The 19,364-nt window shown below is 43.6% G+C and overlaps 1 protein-coding gene across 6 annotated transcripts in view; it reads left to right on the top strand.

Moving 5' to 3' along the window:
- Window positions 1-19,364, top strand: part of PTPRM (protein tyrosine phosphatase receptor type M) — a 796,527-nt gene that overhangs the window by 727,649 nt on the left and 49,514 nt on the right. For all 6 annotated transcript variants that reach the window (XM_060613276.3, XM_060613283.3, XM_060613278.3 and 3 more), the window contains one exon: window positions 10,380-10,477. In XM_060613276.3, the coding sequence (XP_060469259.1) occupies window positions 10,380-10,477 (98 nt within the window). The remainder of the gene's footprint in view (window positions 1-10,379; window positions 10,478-19,364) is intronic.

Below are 19,364 nucleotides of genomic sequence, written 5' to 3'. Positions count from 1 at the left end.
GGATATGGCAGGAAGCGTGTGCCTCATTTTAGGTTGCAAGAGGAGCACGCACCTGTGAGCCAATCTAGAAGAAACAGAGTAATTGGCAAGCAGCTGCTAACCTGAGTGGGCCAGGCAAAGGGGAAAGACCCACAGTGGGGAAGCCTCCTCCAGGGTAAGAAGGGATCTATCTTTGTGCGAGAACCACCAAAATCAGTAGCTGCGCACGCTATTTAACAGCGTGATTTAAGTCATCGCTTTTGACACTACTTCTAAAAAGGTGTACTTTATGCCTATTTTCTCTTTTGCTGTCACTAAGTGAAAATTCCAGTAGGCTGCTGAACATTGCGAACCCCGTAATTCTGGGCGTAGAGAATGCTTCCCGTAAGAGCCATCCTTGGAAATCCTGTTTTATCATTGCCACCAGTTATATTTTTGAATTTAGTTAAAGAAAGTATTCCCAAGTTTCCCCCATCACACAACAGTCCTCAGTGTTTGCTCCTAATTTTTTCATTGATTTCTGTTGTTGCTTTAAAACGGTAATATCTGGGAGGGGGCGATATTCTTAGCAATTCAGGAAAATGAGCAAATCACATCTCATGCACCCAGCCGTCTCAACTTCGGTTTCCACTTTCTGCAGCTGAAACCAAAAATTATTCATAAAAATTCCATGATTTTAACATAAGTAGCCTCAGGGGAGAGCAAATGCACCTATCAAGTAAGTATTGTTAAGGATTATTAATGCAGAAGCTGACTGTTTTCTGTGTCACCATTATCGTTTTTGTGATACACGAGGCAGATTTCAGTCCGTAAGACATGGTGGCATATTTTACCTTTTACATTTCACTACGGCTACAAATGAAAAGCTACTCAATGTAAAATTATAGATGTATTACAGAACTATCATACTGAAAAATCACATAAAGTTTTCTAATAAAAACTTATTCAGAAACCACTGAAGGGACATCTAATGCTCTGAATGTTGAATAACTGACTCCATAATACTTATTCTAGATTATTGCCAGCAGCAACAATAACAATAATGGATCAAAAATTTAGGACCACTTTTATTTATGAGCAAGAGCTTTAAAATAAATGCATAAATCCTAGGCCTGTCTTTTTCCACATTCGTATTCCACCTTCAGTGGCCGTCTGTCCTAATGGAATGAACTGGATGCTGAAGGACTTGACCAAGCCCAAGCCGGGCCAGTGCCCAAAGCAAGGGCTCCTCGGTTTTCTGCAGCCACTTTCCCCTTAGGTTCCCTGCCCTCTCCCTCTGTACTTCCACCATTCGGTGTGTACCCCACACCAGACACAGCCCCCCTCCCACGCCCAGGACCAGTCATGTCACATAGGTGGAGAACTGATGTTCGCAAACGAGCCTTCCACCCCGGTCTGTTGAGGTCATTCTGAAATTTAAAAAGTGCAGGGCGCCCGGGTGGCTCAGTCAGTTAAGCATCCAGTACTTGATTTTAGGTCAGGTCATGGTCTCACGGTTCATGGGATGGAGCCTCACATTGGGCTCTGTGCTGACAGTGCGGAGCATGCTTGGGGTTCTCTCTCTCCCCCTCTCTGTCTCTCTCTCTCTCTCTCTCTCTCTCTGTCCCTCCCCCACTCATGCCCTGTCTCCCACTCTGTCAAAAATAAATAAACTTTTTTTTTTTTAAGTGCAGTTGTATTGACCTGAGTTGGAATCCCAGCTTCAAAGGCGCCCAGGTGGCTCAGTCGGTTAGCATCCGACTTCTGCTCAGGTCATGATCTTGTGGTTTGTGAGTTCAAGCCCCATGTCGTGCTTTGTGCTGACAGCTCAGAGCCTGGAGTCTGCTTCCAATTCTGTGTCTCCCTCTCTCCCCGACCCCCCTATCATGCTCTGTCTCTCTCTCTCTGTCTCTCTCAAAAATACCTAAAAACAAACAAACAAATAGGCACTTATTCTCCTAAGCCTGGTTCTCATCTTAAAATAGAAAAGTACACAGTTGCAGAGATGCATAAATGACAGTACACATAAGACACACCTGGCCCGAGGGGCTCATCACTGCCCCTCATTTAATTGTTCACTATCTTTGTCATCCTGCTTCCCAAGTCCCCTTTACTTTCCAGCCCAAGGCCCTCAGCTCCATTGCACCAGGGACAGCAAGAATCCAGTTCAGTGTTGTCCACAACCGCCCTCCAAGGGCAGCCCGTCTCCCCGGTCTGATTCAGATGGGATCCCCATCTCTGCACTAGGTCACCTTGAGTGTGCCAGCTGCACAAGGCCATCCGGAGGCCGGTCACCCTGCCCACCACTGTTCTGACCTCCCTACCCCCATACTCCACACGCTGCGGAGGAATCACCATGTGGAGCCATGCCACCACTGTCTTTGGGATTCCAGACATTTCCACACTGCCTGGACATTTCCACACTGCCTGGACATTTCCACTGCTGGTCTCTGCCAGCCACCTACATGTCCAGGGAGCCATCCTTGGAACAGTTCAACATTTTTTGATACACCTAGACTAAGATATTTAAAATGTGCCTTTCTCATTACTCGTTGCGTTATCTCTCTATTTACTCTTTGTTTGCTGTTCAGATTCGACATAGTCGTGTTTCTTGAGAGTTTTCGGTCAGTAAATAAAACGGGTCCCTCCACCATGGGCACACATCTGTCTGCCTGCTGCAGGAGAGCTGAGCGGCTCCCTCTGGACTTGACCTTCTGGTAGCTGGACTCCCTACTTGTTAAAAGGAGATAGTATTAAATGTTTTCTAAGATGAAATGGGGACTGATGTAACTAGAATAAACATTTTATGATATGTGATAAATATATTTTGACTGCTTTATAGACTTAAGCATATCTAACCTGAAAGAAAACACATGAAACCTCCAACCACGGGTTTCATCCAGAAAAATATGGCACTCAAGCCAGACATTCCACTTCCATTTATTTTTTTTTATTTTTTTTTTAACGTTTATTTATTTTTGAGACACAGAGAGACAGAGGATGAACAGGGGAGGGGCAGAGAGAGGGAGACACAGAATCCGAAACAGGCTCCAGGCTCCAAGCTGTCAGCACAGAGCCCAACGCGGGGCTCGAACTCACGGACCGCGAGATGGTGACCTGAGCCGAAGTCGGCCACTCAACCGACTGAGCCACCTAGGCACCCCATTCCACTTCCGTTTAAAAGAATAAGTGTTACCAGCCTCTACTGCTTTCAAGTGTTCTGAATTCAGAGCATCCCAACATGTACCAAATTACTCCGATTTTTTTTGTTAATTTTTTAAATATTTATTTTTGAGAGAGCGAGCGAGCGAGAGTGGGGGAAGGGCAGAGGGAGAGAGGGAGGCACAGAATCTGAAGCAGGCTCCAGGCTCTGAACTGTCAGCAGAGAGCCTAGCACGTGGCTCAGACTCACGAGTCATGAGATCACGACCTGAGCTGAAGTCAGACGCTTAACCGACTAGGCCACCCAGGCGCCCCACCCCGACTTCTATGATCAAATACAGGTTTCAATGGCATTGTTTAACAAATAAAGTTTTCTCTTTATTTAAAAAAAATACTCTATTTCTAACATCAAGTTTTACCCATAATAGAAATTTGTTTCAGAGAAAGGAGCCAGGAAGCCCTGTGATTTTTCAGAGTCAGTATTTCAGTCAGTTGCTTTGTTTCAGACCTGAGCAGTGCCCCACAGTAGTCTTTGAGATGGGTGAGAGTTTTGTCAAGTGCAAGAAAGCCCACTGTGCATGGGGGCTCCTTCTTGGGGAGATCAGTGTTGATGGCGTCTGTATAGACTTAAGTATCTAGAAATGAATCCTTTTAAAACTAATCACGTACCCCATGGAAAATCTCCATGTGTCTCCAGAAGTGTGCATAGCTCAGTTTGAAATGCAAGTATCTTAGGATTCTTACTTTACTTCCCTTTAAATGAGAATGTAATATGTCCTTGACTTTTCTCTACCTTCTACAACTACAGGCTTCTTGAAAGTAGGGGCTATTCTTCTGTAATTCACATTGGCACCCCTTCTACACCTCAAAGAATTTTATTTTACACCTTCTACGCCTCAAAGAGTGCCTGGCACAGAGCAGGCTGGGTGCTCACCTATAGATACAGGCTGCACCCTCACATTCCCACCAGGGGCCAGCAAGGGGGTATGAATGAGGGAAGCAAGCTAGGTATGAGACCATTGGGCACAGAGAAACTGTGACCCGAATGGGCAGGTCCGCGTTCACAGACCTCCGAGGAAGACGTACATTAAGAACAGACTGGCATCACAACTGACTGTAAATGTTTGAAGAAACAGGGAGCCATGGTTTGGGTCTCGGAACACTTGCCTGACGAGGTGACCTTCAGTGGGCCAAGCCGAGACGGATAGCAATCGGAGGAGGGCTTCTGCACTGCAAATGCTCCCGACTGCTGGCAGCTCAGGACCTAGGAGAAGTAGGGGCAGTGCAGAAGGGGACTGCGGCTGGCCATACTCAAGAAGTTGGATTTGATTCTGTGGCAGGGGGACCCATGGGAGGCTGGAAGGCAGGAATCACCCTGATTAAAATTATGCGTGTTTGAAGAGGTATTTTCAGGTGGTCGATGTGGGTTTTCTTCTGTGATCCTCCTGCCGGGATCATGATGACTGCGCGCACGCCCCTGTCGGTTAGAACCCTTCTGAGTCGCTTTTGACATTGCCACGGAGGCAGCATCACACAGTGGGGTAAGGCCTCACATGTCAGCTCTGCAACCCACGAGCCATGTGCCCTCAGACAATCTGCCTGACTTCCCCGGGGCCCCTCTCCTTCCAGTAACATGCACCTGTTACACTGGAATGCAGTCTTTTTAATGAGTTACTTTTTAACGAGTGACTACACGTTAAACTACTTCAAACGGGACCTGAGAAACAGCAGGTGCCCAAAAGAGGTTAGGTATTAGTCTGTGCATGACGGGATCACATTTTGAATTTGTACTATCGTTCTTCCCTTCAAAAAACTCCAATATGCCACTGTGAGCTTAAGGACCTTGATTTCTTGGCGGTTCTGGTTAACACAGAAAACATACCATATAGAAATTAGAACATGAAGAAAAGGGATACAAGTCTTCTCTCAAGATTTGAAATTACGATTTTTTTAATATCGCTCACTTTCCATGAACTGAAGAACTCACCTTACTCAATAGAGCCCATCCTTGAATGTCTCATTGATGCTTGTCATTGCTTTTAATTTTGTTTTTTATTGTGCCCTAGTCCCTCCTGACCTTTTTATTGTTGTTGTTGTTGTTCCTTCCGGGCTCGGTGGTGGTAGGAATGGCCCCTACACACATTTTCTTCTCGGCAGAGGTCCACGTGAGTCCACCATTGTGAGGGAAACAATGTATTATCGGCCTGATATTCTTGAAATTTTGAGACCTTCCCTTGCACGCTTGAGTCCCTACGGGGACAACTGCTGGGAAGAACTTTCTTGCCTGTTGTGCAAACATCGGTAAAATGCAGCCACAGCAATCCCAGAGGCTCCCACCCAGACACAAACTGCGGAAATCATCCTGGGGCTGTCGGTCACAGCCGTTCGTCCCTCGAGTGAGGGAGGTTTTCCGGAGTCCTTTGCCTACCTCTGTAGATTCCTTGTCTTAGGAGTTTAGTTGTTTGTCCACCCTGGAAGCAATCCCCAGTGACCTCTCTATATTTGTCCTCGTGGTAAGGGCACGTGCCACACCAGCTTTTGGGAGACAGACATCAGAGGCAGAGGAATGCTGACTCTCCCCTGGTGTTCCACCCTAAATCTCAGCTCTGTCAGGGCACAGGTGCCAGGGATAACCGTCTTGTATCCTGGGCATTTATCTGGAGGCTCATGGTGACCAGGGTCACTCAGACCCCACCAAGAGCTACCAAAATCAAAGGGAGTGGATCTTGGTATCAGTAAAGCCTGTCCTGTGCTGGCCTCTGGCATGCTTTTTGATTTTTGTTAGAAGACATGTATCTCTGAGTCATAATTTATTCGTGTCTCAGGAAATAATTTGAAATATATTATTCAGTATAATTGGAATAATTTCAAAAAGAAAAGAAAAACAGGACTGATCAGTTTTGCATTAAAAACCTTAAATTCCGGGGCGCCTGGGTGGCTCAGTCGGTTGAGCGTCCAACTTAGGCTCAGGTCATGATCTCGCGGTCCGTGAGTTCGAGCCCCGCGTCAGGATCTGTGCTGACAGCTCAGAGCCTGGAGCCTGTTTCAGATTCTGTGTCTCCCTCTCTCTCTGCCCCTCCCCCGTTCATGCTCTGTCTCTCTCTGTCTCAAAAATAAACGTTAAAAAAAAATTTTTTTTTAAAAACCTTAAATTCAGGTGCCTTCCTTCTTTCTTTAGTCCCCTTCCCCTCCAAAAAAAGCATGAAAACACAAACCAAGATTTGAATGAACATTCATGAAAATATCTTGCATCATTAGTCCAGAGGACAAAACTCTCCAGTGCCCACCCCCGAACAGTTTTGTTGGTGAACCACCATGGTCACCAGATCAGGGAGGTCATGTGGTGTGTCAGAAAGGGGGCTGCTCTCAAATGACAGCACAGTGGCACACACGTGAAGGGGAGAAGAGACCAGGAAACCAAGTCAAAACTACACCGGGGGAGATGGGGACCCTCTCCTTGCATGTTTTTTTCTTCCTGGGATCAACTCAGAATAATCTTTGTGTTCAAATTCATTTTCAGATATTAGCCCAAACTGTTACAGTTCCTCTGGATACTGATTGCAATTTTAGCATTGAAAAGAACATCACCTATTTCATTTTTCTAGCCCAGTCTTTTTTTTAGTCTAATTTTTCTATCCTATTTTTTTTTTTTAGTCTATCCCAATCCTTTTTTTTTAAGGCAGCAAGTAAGAAAATCATCAAGAATACCATTTATATAATCACCCAAGCGAACCACTAATGCTTATAAATGCCCTTGATTTTAAAGTTAACCCATGTGTAGTTATGTAAACATTAAAAACCCCTATCACCTTCATAGCCTCTGAGCCCCCTTGGTGAAGTGATACAGCCATGTTCCTAGATGACATTTTATGTACGAAGTTCCTTCTAAATCAGAGAGAAATGGGATTCCTCCATTCAAATTGATGGTACACAGAGTTAGACTAATTAGTAGATTCAAAACAAATCTTTGGTGTTCTACAATTCACCTCCTCCATATGAGACCACCCGATAGGTCGAAGGTAGAGCCGAATGTTCCTGATGCTCTGAATCCGTGGTTCTCCACCAGGAGAGATTTGAAAATACACCCAGGCCTAAGCTCACCCCAGACCAATTAAATCAGTCTTTTGGGTTAGGATCTCAGAATTTTTTTTGAATTTTTTTTAATGTTTATTTATTTTTGAGCTAGAGGGAGACAGAGAATGAGTGGGGGAGGGGCAGAGAGAGAGGGAGACACAGAATCCGAAGCAGGCTCCAGGCTCTGAGCTGTCAGCACAGAGCCCGATGCGGGGCTCGAACCCACGAGCTGTGAGATCATGACCTGAGCTGAAGTCGGACGTTTACCCACTGAGCCACCCAAGCTTCCCAGAGCTCAGAAATTTTTAAACATTTCTTAAACATTTTTAAACATTAAAAAAAATTTTTAACATTAAACATAATGTTTTTTAACATATTTTTAAACATGTTGTTTTAACATAAAAACAGATTTTTAAACATTAAATTTAAACATTTAAATATATTGAGAGAGAGCACAGGGGAGGGGCAGAGAGAGAGGCAGTGAGAGAGAATCCCAAGCAGGCTCCGTGCTGTCAGTGCAGAGGGAACACGGGACTCAAACTTACAAACCGTGAGATTATGACCTGAGCCAATAACCAAGAGTCGGACGCCCAGCCGACTGAGCCACCCAGGCACCTCGGATCTCAGAATTTTTTAAAAGCTACACAATAATCGTATCCTGCAGCTAGAGTTGAGAACCACTGCCCTCGGTAGGGAACAGTTCCTGGAGGCCAGGACGGCACTCTGGTTACCTAGGGAAATGGACTGAGTTAAGTTGAGAGGCAAAGCCTTGAGTCTGGGAAACAGAGGAGGGACTTGGTTGGTGGTTGGGAACAGTAGTCCAGTCACAGCACTCTGAGGCCTGCCTGATCACTGCTCTCACACATTCCGAAGAGACCCTTGCAAAAGATGCCCCCTTTCAATGAACTGGAAAGGAGTGAAGCCGATGTGCTTTCCAGCTTCTATAGATAGTCTCCAAAATGGAAGTCGAGGAAGGAAATCATGCAAATATGATCTATTAATATTCCTTAATCCTGAGATATGTTTTAGTATGTTTAATAGTAAATAATACAATCTATACATAAGCATATAGGCTCACTTCTTGATTCACTTATTCACTGAGCTCCTGCTATGTCCCAGGTGTTCCATAAGGCACTAAGGAAATTGTAGTAAAACCACAGCCACAGCCATGTTTCCCTCCAGGGGGATCTTAAATAATCACAAGGGAGTCTAAAGCTCAGAAAGGGGAAGTGAGCTGCACTTGGGAACTGGCCCACAGCTTGGAATATCTCTGGAGTGACTCCTGTTGGGCACGGAAGGGAGACGTGGCACATGCCATCCACAATGCTGGAACATCTGATTCATCCGCTACAGCCATGGTCATCAGAACTCTTTCTGCAACTTGCAGACTAGGTGGCTCAGGCCCATGTATCTAGTGAAGGAAGCAGAAAGTGCCTGGGCCGCCTCTTTGCGGAGGGGGAGGGGAGTCATGTTGGGAAGGCTATCTGTGTATACAAAGATAGACTCAGGGTATATTTGTTCTTGTGAATAAGCGACAAGCGGTTCAGGACACAATGAATGCTCCTGTCCACAGGCTACAAACATAGTGATGGATGGGATCCAGTGTTTACGTGTCCCCTGTGTAACCTTAGATTGAAGTCGTTGGAATCCTCAGCCCATGCCTCAGGAGAATGGCACGTGCGTGGGCTGAAATGGCAGGGCACAGCTTCATGAGAGGTGGCGGGCCTGGACCCATCAGGGGACAAGACACAGAGACATCAGGAGGTGGAGTCAGTTTTCACCGGAAGGGTGAGCGTGTAGTCAGAGCAGCAAGGAGGAATGATAGAAGCTTGTGTTGTAGACAGAAGGCAAGGAGGTTTTGATGGTGAAACTGGAGAAGAAAAATTACCCAAGAACCAGCTGATAATTGGTCAAGATGAATGGGAGGCACCTGAAGGGGGGCCCCGGGTGTGCCACCATTATTCAGTGTCCAAGCCTTAGCCAAGGAAGGACCACTTATAAATATCTTTGAACACACCTTGTCTTCGTGTTCATGCTTTGCTATTTATAAAATGCCTGAGTATGCATTAACTCCACGACTCCTCAAAATAACCCTGAGATGTGTCATTGAAAGCAGTATGTAGATAAAGAAAGATGAAAACACTGAAGCTTACAGTGGCTAACTTGTCCAAAATCACACAGCCAGTGAAAAGGTAGAGGCAGATCTCGAAGTCAGATATTTGAGTTCCAGATCCAGTAATCTGCATTGTCAAGATCCTATAGTACAGCCGGGTCCTGGTCCCAGCATGTGCCTGACCATTTGTATGATTCCCCACGTATCATGTGGCTCTTGTGGCTTTGAGGTTGTGCTCCTCTCGTTTTCCTTGCATTTCTCCTTGTTCTTTAAAGATTTGTACTGTTAGGCTTACACCCTCAGACATGCATGAGCATCAAGTAGAGATTAGGGTTTTTACAAATCTGGTTTCGAAGAAATGTTATATTCCAACTTCCTGTACCTGCTTCTATAGAACTGGCATTTTGTAATGCCCGCCTCCCCCCCTTTTTTCCCGGGTCCATAAGAAAGAGCTTTGGAATACTCAGATCCCGGGAGTTGAGCAAGGAGGTACTGATCACGTTCAGTGACAGGAAGTACATCTGCTTAAAAGTCTAATTTCTCTCTCACTTTTGGAAGTCAGGTGAAAAAAAAAAAAGGATTAATTTGACAGATGGCACAGAATAAGAAAAATATTAGAAACAAGAAGAGGCCATTTTTCCTACAGAGGCTCATTTCATTCTATATACCATTTCCCTGGGATATCTGCCAATTGTTAGCAGGAAGAGTGATGTTATCCATTTTTTAAAATTTCACTCTTGAGTATTATGGAGATAAATAGCTAAATGATGGAGAAATAACTTTCTTTCACAGCAGTCGTTTAAGAGAGGTAAAAAGAGCTCAAATGCAGAGACGTTTGATGACATGTGAAAATTCAGCCATGCATGAAAAATTCAGTATCTCTGGAGGTGCTGTTTGAGCAAGGGCACCCATCAACACTAGCATCGGTACTGGAAAGGAGAGCTAAGTCCATCTATAAAAGTGAGGGGACTGCATGCGAGCCTTGATAGGTTTATTTGCAAGCCCCAGAAATTGGCCAGTTGCAAACTTACAAAGAGAGAAAAAAAAAAGTCTGTGTTCTGTTTCGCTGCAGGACCAATGCAGGAGACCATCTATGACTTCTGGAGGATGGTGTGGCACGAAAACACCGCAAGCATCATAATGGTGACCAACCTCGTGGAAGTGGGAAGGGTAAGTCGGCTGTCCGCCTCCATGGCCACATGTTCCTTGCTCGGTTGGTAACGTGGAGTAAGGCCAGAATAGGCTTTTGAAGTATTGTGTGTACTTTAGCAAACGTTAACGACGACACCTCCTCCTGTCGCTTGCTGCACTTGCTTATAAATTATCAGTAAACATGACCGAATTGCTTTCATTTGTTGCGATAGCAACAGACAGGCAAGGCACTCAGGATTTAAAAGCAGTTGTTATCTGGCTATATTGAGCACATGAAAACACCTCTAAGCACGAGAACACTTGTTGCTGGGTGTCAAAACACAATGGGTGCTGCATTAGACACGACTGCATTCCCTAACTCCGGAACATTGACTCTGAAAACAGAGTAAGCCACTGGATGCAGTCCTGAGCTTGGCATTCCAGCATCTCCTCTTGCTTAGACTTTACTTTCCTGCTCCTCTGTTTCTGAACCTGTCAAACAGAGATCGTCGTCTTCCCCCTGAAGTCTTGTATTACTTTATCTGTAGGAACTGGTCACGAGAGCTGTTTTTATTAAAGCGGGAAATACTTAAGCAGTTATAACCTAGATAGTGGTACGCTATAGGATTATTTCCAAAGTGAAATTTATAAATGAGAAATACACAGGGTGCAATTGCTTTGTTTTATAAGAGGGTCAATTCCATGGCTCTGCTCAACTCAAGAATCCGTTAGTTCTTTTTTTTTTTTAAGTAAAAGTTTATAATTTATTATGTACTTTGATTTGCATGTGTCATCTCATTAATTGTCACTTTAACGTTGTGAAGTAAGTTGGTATAACTTCCTAGGTTTTTTTAAATTTATTTATTTAAATTCAAGTTAGTTAACATACAGTATAGTATTGGTTTCAGTAGAACCCAGTGATTTGTCACTTACATGTAACACCCAGAGCTCATCCCAAGTGTTCTCCTTAATGCCCATCACCCATTTAGCCCCTCCCCCCACCCACCTCCCCTCCAGCAACCCTCAGTTTGTTCTCTGTACTCAAGAGTGTCTTATGGTTTGCCACCCTCTCTGTTTTTATCTTAGTTTTCCTTCCCTTCCCCTGTGTTCATCTGTTGTGTTTCTCAAATTCCACATAAGTGAAATCATACTATATTTGTCTTCCTCTGACTTATTTCGCTTAGCATAATACACTCTAGTTCCATCCACATTGTTGCAAATGGCAAGGTTTCATTCTTTTTGATCCCTGAGTAGTATTCCATTGTATATATAAACCACATCTTCTTTATCCATTCATCAGTGGATGGACATTTAGGCTCTCTCCATAACTTGGCTGTTGTTGCTAGTGCTGCTATAAACATCGTGGTGCATGTGCCCCTTCAATTTATTTTGAGAGAGGGGGTGGGGAGGGGCAGAAAGAGAGGGAGAGAGAGAATCCCAAGCAGGTTCCACACTACCAGCACAGAGCCTGACACAGGGCTCGATCCCATGACCCTGGAATCACAACCCAAGGTGAAAGAGACAGATGCTTAATCCACTCAGCCACCCAGGCGCCCCAGCCCATTACTTCATAGAAAAGGTTGACATTGTGAGATTGACCCTCAGCAGCAAAGGTAGCCTGGAGATTAGCCTAGAAGTGAAATACTGGGGCAGAAACCATAAAGGGGTTGTTGCTTAAGATTCTTGGTCAGCCTTAAAAAAGAAGGAAACCCTGCCATTTATAACATGGATGAACCTGGAGAACATCATATAAGCCAGTCACAGAATACATGATTCTACTTCTATGAATTATCCAAAATAGTCAAATTCATATAAGCAGAGAAATACCATAGTGGTTGCCAAGAGCTGGGAAGAGGGAGAAATGGGGAGTTGATGTTCAATGGGTACAAAGTTTTGGTCATGCTAGATAAATAAGTTCTGGAGGTCTGCTATGCAAAATAGTGCTTATACAGTTAACAATACAGTTTTGTGCACTTAATTTGTTCAGATGATAGATCTTACATTAAGTGTTCTTACTACAAAAACAAAGAAAAAGGGACACAGGAAACTTGGAGAGGCATTGGATATGTCTGTTATCTTGGAAATAGTGACGATACCATGTGTATGCATATGTTGAAACTCATCAGGTTGTGCACATAAACATTGTATATTGGGGGCACCTGGGTGGCTCAATAGGTTGACCATTCCACTCTTGATTTCAGATGAGGTCATGATCCCTGGGTTGTGGGATCAAGCCTTGTGTCATCAGGCTCCACACTGCGTGAGATATTCTCTCTCTCTCTCTCTCTCTCTCTCTCTCCCCTGCTCATACTCTCTCTCAAAAAAATAAATACATTTTAAAAAATAAAAATAATTATTTTTTAATGTTTTTATTTATTTCTGAGAGAGAGAGAGAGCACGCGAGTGGGAGAGGGGCAGAGAGAGACACAGAATCCGAAGCAGGCTCCAGGCTCTGAGCTGTCAGCACAGAGCCCGACACAGGGCTCGAACTCATGAGCTGTGAGATCATGACCTGAGCTGAAGTCAGAGGCTCAACCGACCGTGCCACCCAGGTGCCCAAAAATAAAAATAATTTTTAAAAAATAAACATTGTGTATTGTAATCATGTATCAATTATGCTTCAGTAAAGCTGTTTCCAAAAAAAAAAGGATTTTTCAGAAGTATCAGGAGGTGCAAATCAAGAAGAGAGACATTCAGAAGTGGGAGGTACTTTCAATTTTAGCAAAAATAGCAAACTAAATAACCTGAAAACCCTCCTCCTACAAACACCTAGAAATTCTAGATAAAATATAAATATATATTTTAATAACTTTGTATATTATATGTAAATCATATGTAAATATGTATGTTAAAAATATTTGGCTTAGCTTTCGAGAAAGGAAACTACTAGAAACCAGAAGAGTGAGAGCTAGAGGCCAGACGGAGAGTGGACACTGCCACTGTTCTTTGGAGGCTGGGCGGGTGGGGCGCGTCAGTCTTGGAGGGAGGGTGGGGGACCTCAGACTTCATGATTTCGGATCTTGGGTTTTACACCCACCCAAAAACAGGAGATAACATGTTAGGCCTGTGCAATACGAGGAATTTGAACTCGAGATTGCCACCTGACACCTAAGCTCACAAAAGGTAGGCACTCAGAGAAGGGACAGTGGAGGGGGACGCAGAGGGAGGTGGAAGAGGGAAGCCAGCTGGGCACCGGAACAGGGAAGTGAGAAAGAGACAAATCAGTCTTCACTGAGGATCTAGATGAGAAAGCATTTCCCCCAACTCATGGGTCAAAGCAAAATGCCCTGATATGAATCAGAACTTCCTGAGAACTGTGAATCATAGTATCATAGAGTAAACTTGTAGGATGCAGATAAAATGGTACCTAAAAGGGTGTATATGTTTTTAAGTGTCATTAGAAAAGAAGAAAGACCAAGCATCTAAATCAAAAAGATACGTGTTGGGGCGCCTGGGTGGCTCATTCGGTTAAGCATCCGACTTCGGCCCACGATCTCATGGTTCGTGAGTTCCAGCCCCGCGTCAGGCTCTGTGCTGATGGCTTGGAGCCCAGAGCCTGCTTTGGATTCTGTGTCTCCTTCTCTCTCTGCCCCTCCCCTGCTCACGCTTTGTCTCACTCTGTTTCTCAAAAATAAATATAAATGTAAAAAAAAATTAAAAAAAATATGTGAACGAATACAACTAAAGAAAAAAGGAAATAATAGAACAGAAAATTATTAAATTAAAAGCAAAGAAACAATCATGAAAATCAACAGAATCAAAAGGGTTTTGTGAAAAGATTCACAAAATAGACAAACATCTGGCAATCTGAAGTACAAGAAAAAAAGTCAAAAACTCTCAATATTTGAAATAGGAAAAAGATTCTTTTATCATAATAGATAATATGAATAGCTAACAAACTTGAAAAATTAGGGAAGTTGGGTAATTTTCTTAACAAGTATGATTTTCCAAAACTGATTCAAAATGGGACAAAAATTATGGGGCACCTGGGTGGCTCAGTTGGTTAAGCATCCAACTTCGGCTCAGGTCATGATCTCATGGCTTTTGAGTTCAAGCCCTGTGTCGGGCTCCAAGGTAACAGCTCCAAGCCTGGAGCCTGTTTACAATTCTGTGTCTCCCTGTCTCTCTCTGCCTCTCCCCCATTCATCTCTGTCTCTCTGTCTCTCTCAAAAATAAATGAACGTTAAAATTTTTTTCTTAAAAAGTCTGAGTAGGCATTAATTAAAAAGTAAACAATGGTTAAAAATTGACTCAGGGAAAAGCACCAGTCCCGAAAGTATTAACAGGTGTGTTCTACTAAATATTCAAGGAATAGATAATTCAAATCTTACGAAAATTATTCGAAGGGAAGAGAAAAGGAAGACTTCTCCCCCACTTTAAGAGACTTGTATAACCTTGATATCAAAACCAGACGGGGACATAGGAAAATAGAAAATTATAGGTACCACAGATTGGGAAGAGAGAAATAGACCAACAGATCAAAATAGCCCAGATGTTGACTATAGCCATATGTAGGAAAATGTGTAAATAGTGGGGAAAGCATGAGCTTTTCAATACACTGAGCCAGGAAATTTGCTTATCGGTGTGGACAAAAGAAAAAAATCATAAAACACCAAAAACAAATGCCAAATAAAAAACAAAAGGTAGGGGCACCTGGGTGGCTCAGTCGGTTGAGCGTCTGACTTCGTCTCAGGTCATGATCTCGCAGTCTGTGAGTTCGAGCCCCGCGTCGGGCTCTGTGTTGACAGCTCGGAGCCTGGAGCCTGCTTCGGATTCTGTGTGCGTCTCTCTCTCTCTCTGCCTGTCCCCGCTCATGCTCTGTCTCTGTCTCTCTCTCTCAAAAATAAATAACATTAAAAAAAATTTTTTTAAACCCAAAATGTAGCTTTAAATTAAGCTTTAAACCTTGTAGAAGAAAATATGAAGGAAAATATTTATGACCTTTTTTTAAAAGAATGTTTCAACGATACCTAAAGCTCAACGTGTTAAGAAGAGAATGGGGAAATTTGACCGTATAAAAATGTAAAACTTTCTCTACGTAAAGGATATAAAGTGACAAGACACTGGGTAGACGCTCTGAGACCATTATGTAAAGTATAAAAACATACAAAGCAGTATTTTATGTACTGAAAATACAAAAACTGTTTATTGTCTCAGTTCCCTCTGCTGGGAGACAGAGCAGGGAAGCTGGCTTAGAGACTGGTGCTCACCGTGTACCTGGCCTAAAAGGGGCCACCCCATGTCTCTCCCACCCACCTTTCACCTAGGCAGTGGGGATATCACAGCACCTGCTTCCTAGGGTTCTTGTAAAGATTAAGTGAGTTTCGACATGTCAGGTGGCTAGAGAACTTCCCGCCCCATTCTAAGGACTTCATAAATACAGGTATTCGTGACACCCTTACCTTTCCACCAACACACCTAAGACCTACAGTGATGTCTGTATTTACCTTTTTTGTCTCATTCTTTTGCTATGAAAGCAGTAATGACTACTAAAAAAAAAAAAAAAAAAAAAAAAAAGCTCAACGCCACCAGAATTTTTGGTCTCTGCCTTCTGGCACTCAGCAACTGCCCAAAGAAATGAATGAGGGAGGTTTCTTCTACCTGAGTGTCAGAGAGCAGTTAGCCTATGCTAGGTTACTGTGAAACAGCCAAGCTACAGATTTCCTGTTTTCGTGTACTTGGGTTTCTTTCCCTGAAACGGATGACGGATTCGGAATCCTTCATCTCACGAATATTTGCTGATTGCCTGGTGCCTGATAAGAAAAGATCTGCAGGCTGCTGTCACAGCCTTGAAAGTTAGTCACCACCTCAGATTCTACATATTTGCATCAGAGCTCACCGAAAATAATCCCAAGGTAAATTAGTCTGAAAAGTAGATCATTTTAAAATAACAAGTACTACGGGTTTTAAGAAAATGATAAATAAAGGCCTGCATGGTCTTTTCTCGCCTAATGGAAATTCCCAAGGTTCCTCTCCTCTGGACACAGTGACTGAAGAAGGGAGCTAGTTTCATATAACCCTTTTATTACTTTAAGGAGGGATGAGGACAGTATAGTTCTTCGGCGGAAAGGTCAAAAGAAGACCGTGCCTTGAAATTACTACAATGACAAAAGGCAAAACAAAACCGCTCACCCACTAAAGCCCACTGTCTCGTGGACATGGCCCATGTTGCAGGGAGCTAGTCTTCGTTCTGAGTTACCTGGCTTTGGAAAAATAAAAAAGAAAGGCCCTGAGGTGATGGTCTGTTCCTTCCATCAGGCACTTGGACGCATCCCATTCAGGGCAGTCACTGTTGGTTTTCTTGCCGGAAACGATTCCTTCGGACAAGTAACCATGGAAATTCCAGCGAAAAGTATGCAGCTAAAAGGGGGGAGGGTGACTGGGTTTCAGATTAACCCATAAATGAAAGCCCACAGGAGTAAAGAAACCCATCATTTTAGGTCTGGTAAGCTTGTTTTTTTGTTTTTTTAATTTTTTTTAACGTTTATTTATTTTTGAGACAGAGAGAGACAGAGCATGAACAGGGGAGGGGCAGAGAGAGAGGGAGACACAGAATCCGAAGCAGGCTCCAGGCTCTGAGCTGTCAGCACAGAGCCTGACGCGGGGCTCGAACTCACGGACCGCGAGATCATGACCTGAGCCGAAGTCGGCCGCCCAACCGACTGAGCCACTCAGGCGCCCCAAGCTTATTTTTTTAAAAAAAAAATCCTTCCACATCCTTACCAGGTTTGTAGGGATGCGGTTAGCCCTGAAGAATCCTCACCTTGTTACCATCAGCCCGGTGGATCGGTCTGTCTTCAGTTAGTAATGAATTTAATGGCATCTGTCCTTGAAATGTCAGGTGTGATTTGGGGGGGTTTTGACAAGAGGTCACATTCCCTCCGGGAAAAGGCACTGCCCTTTATTCCAAGCCACTTCCCGTTGTTAATCCTGCACATTTGTTTAGAGATTACTTCCCCATTCTCCATGCTTAAAAACAGCAACAACAAACCACCGAAGAAATCAAAATGACACGGTTTTTAAGGGCCACCACTACCTGCTTAACATGTTTACTGCACATGGTGTGTCCTTCATGAATTAGGCATGAGCTAAGCGGATGCCTGTTTGTTTACACAGACTTGCTGCTGATTCATTAAGTCAGAGCTGGGAACCCGCTTTCCCCTGATTTTTGCCCTGAAGCGCTCTGCATTAGGCGGCTCTAATTGCCGTGCTGGAGCCTCTGGGAAGCCCTCCCTGTTGCCACACCTGGTGCAGAAGACACAGACGCTGCACTTCCCTCCAGCGGGGTCCCCGGTACATCTGCCAGGACCTGTCATTATCTGAGACTTCCTTGTCACCGCCATGCATCCCCTTTCAGCCGGTGTGTTCTGGGGAGGGACCCTTGTCAGTTTGCCTGGCACCTGCCGACGGCTGCACACCTGGCATTTCAATTGCTCTGGAATGTGCTGTGATTGTTTTCCCTCTTTAATGAACCCACCTGAGGGACATTTCGCTTTTTATCCAGTCGCCTGTTTCCCAGGCATTCCCATTTACACCGTTTGTGTGGAGATTCAGAAACTCTGTTGTGCTGTTGGGCTAATCCATCTGCCAAAAGTCTTATAACCAAATCTGCGGGACTCCCAAAGGAGATTTTTGCGCTGGTAATTTAAGCTAATGATTTCTAAACATATTTAGTCAGTTTTATGAAGACCTCATTAGAATGTGACTGTTTATTAAAAATCCAAATGAGGTCTGATAGTCATATAGGAAAATTATCTTTGAGTTGCTCTGAATAGTTCTGATAACAGGTGATAAAGGGTTTTGGGTCTAAAGGAAGTGAAGGCCAGAGGTGTTAGCCTCTCTCAGTATAGAGGATGCACAGAACCACCTAAATGGATGCTTTAAAGATTATTATCAAACCAAAGAGGCTGCCCTCTGATTTATTTCGTAACACTTGTCACTAAAAGAATAACAAAAGAAAGAAGTGTAAGATGAGCGCTTTATGTCAGAATTAACGTTCTAATTCACATGCAAGGAAGGTATATTAAGATTCCAAGTGCCCCCTGTCATGTACAACAAAGAACATCTGCTTCTCTCCAAAAGTTACCAGATTTAGGATCAACGAACGAAGCAAGAGAGAGGCAAGGTTGCCCCTTTATAAAATGTGGAAATATTGGTTAATAGTAAGAATAACATAGGTAATGCCTAAAGGTACAAAATACCAACAATATTTGTATAAAATCTCTGGAGTTCTTCCAAGACATCAAACTCATACCTGAAAGGGAAGAGACAAGTTCTTTTTATATAGACATAACTAAAATTTTTCTGTCTTGAACTCTCACCATTGCCTTTTATAGATCTTTTTAATGAACTGGATATTTAAGATGGATATTTTATGAGCTGGTTAATTATAGTACTCGCCTTTGATTAATTTATACTCGTTCAACAAACCTTCCTCTCCATTTCGATTTACCATCAACCATGTCAAAGATCGTATTAATGTAGCTGGTTCAAGCCTTACCTCCCTCTGTAACTTTAACAAAAACTAGGGGGAAAAGAGGTAGTCGGCACTATAGTATGTGATGATTCCCACCCAGGCACTGCCACACTTCACATCATCTACCCCCAGCATATCACCCAGGAGGCAAAGGACTGAGCTATCAGCAGGAGGAGAGGGACCCACTATAGACCCCTCCATGCCAGCCAGCTCCTCCAGGAAGGATGCTTCCCTAGCTGCCCCACTGAGCCTTTGAGGTTTTCTCTGCCCAAAGATTTTCTCAGTTCCCCTCTTTAAAAGTTAGAAAATTCATGAAACAGCCCAGTTTGTCTTGTTCGCAAATTAAACCCAAAGGTTGGCTTTCTACTCCCTTTTCAGCCCAGGGTCTCCAACATTTAATGATATATTTACCATATCTATGGCATTAAGAAATACAAAGATGTTTATGAT

The sequence above is a fragment of the Panthera onca genome, chromosome D3, assembly GCF_046562875.1.
Source record: "Panthera onca isolate mPanOnc1 chromosome D3, mPanOnc1 haplotype 2, whole genome shotgun sequence".
NCBI classification, from domain to species: domain Eukaryota; kingdom Metazoa; phylum Chordata; class Mammalia; order Carnivora; family Felidae; genus Panthera; species Panthera onca.
The sequence above is the reverse complement of the archived record's forward strand: the minus strand, read 5'-3'. Positions and strand labels throughout refer to the sequence as shown.